Source organism: Cladosporium halotolerans, assembly GCF_011745625.1.
Source record: "Cladosporium halotolerans strain TM138-S3 chromosome Unknown Sca428, whole genome shotgun sequence".
NCBI classification, from domain to species: Eukaryota; Fungi; Ascomycota; class Dothideomycetes; order Cladosporiales; family Cladosporiaceae; genus Cladosporium; species Cladosporium halotolerans.
In genome coordinates this window covers 1-1248 of record NW_027191850.1, presented here as the reverse complement: position 1 = coordinate 1248, position 1248 = coordinate 1, and the positions used below count along the sequence as shown (strand labels likewise).

Here is a 1248-nt window from a genome sequence, read left to right as displayed (position 1 = left end):
TGCCGACCAGGTCTGTGTCTCCTACGTCGGGCCTCTGTCGACTCGCGTGATCGCGAAAGAAGTATATTGCCAAGTCGTGCCAGTAGGTGCGATTATGGAGGAGGCGGCCTGCATTCCGAAAACGTTCGCAACAGCCCTCCGCGTTTTGACAGACGTGGCGCGCGTAAAGCCCGGTCAGACAGTACTCGTCCAGACCGCGGGCACGAAGATCGGAAGGGCCTCAGTGCTGCTGGCACTGGCGTTGGATGCCGTGGTATACGCGACTGCTCGCGACAAAGCGGAAACCGACAAGATAGTCTCTCTGGGTGTATCACGGCCAAATGTGTTCACAGAAGGCGACATGGACCTTCCACAGGCAGTGAAAACTTTGGCCGGTGAGCGTGGACTGGATGTCGTCTTACGCACCTCCAAAAGTATGTCGGCTCCGTGTCTACTCTCGCATTGCGTCGCGGAACACGGTACTCTGGTCGATGTGCATGCGGCGAGTGAGCCCGGCCAGGACGCGCCGTCCTGCGAAGACACCATATCTGTCATGGGCGTTGGACCACTCCTCCCTGAAGATCCTGTGTCGCTACAAAAGTCAGCCTCGCGCGCCGCGAACTACCTACCGCAACTTTCCGGGCTGGCAGCGTCGTTCGATCTGTTTGAGTCGGCCCGTATCTCCGACGCGCTGAAATGTCAACAAGAGCAGGGCACTCGAGGAGGCGTCATCCTGTCGCTCGACGACGCGGACATGGTGCCAATAGCGCCAAGCGTGAATCGCAAGCTTTATCTTTGCGAGCAAGCGACATACGTATTGGCCGGCGGCCTCGGTGGGCTGGGTCAAAGCCTCGCCCGGCTACTCGTCGACCATGGAGCCCGCAACCTCGCGCTTCTCTCACGAGGTGGGCTTGATTCTCCTTCAGCGGAGACGTTCATCAAGGAGATGGCAGAGGTTGGTGTGGCGGTGAAGGTGCTCGCTTGCGACATAGGCGACGACGGCTCCATGAAGGCCGCATTGGACGATTGCGCTGGCACAATGCCCCCCATTCGCGGCGTCATTCAGGCAGCGACGGTCTACCGGGACGCAATCTTCGACAACTTCACCTTCGAAGATTGGCAAGCCAATCTGAGGGCGAAGGTGCAAGGGTCCTGGAATCTTCACAGACACCTCCCCAAAGACATCGACTTCTTCGTCATGCTGGGATCCGTCGCTGGGCTCATGGGTCACGTCAGTCAAGCTGGATACGCCGCCGGCAACACGTTCCA

At 59.1% G+C, this 1248-nt stretch overlaps 1 protein-coding gene across 1 annotated transcript; it reads left to right on the top strand.

Annotated features, from left to right (window-relative positions):
- Window positions 1-415: 415 nt before the first annotated feature.
- On the top strand, window positions 416-1248 carry WHR41_09700 (uncharacterized protein; the record flags this gene model as incomplete). The annotated part of the gene is made up of 1 exon (XM_069378301.1): window positions 416-1248. A coding segment is annotated over one exon (833 nt), but the record flags the coding sequence as incomplete, so codon positions are not given.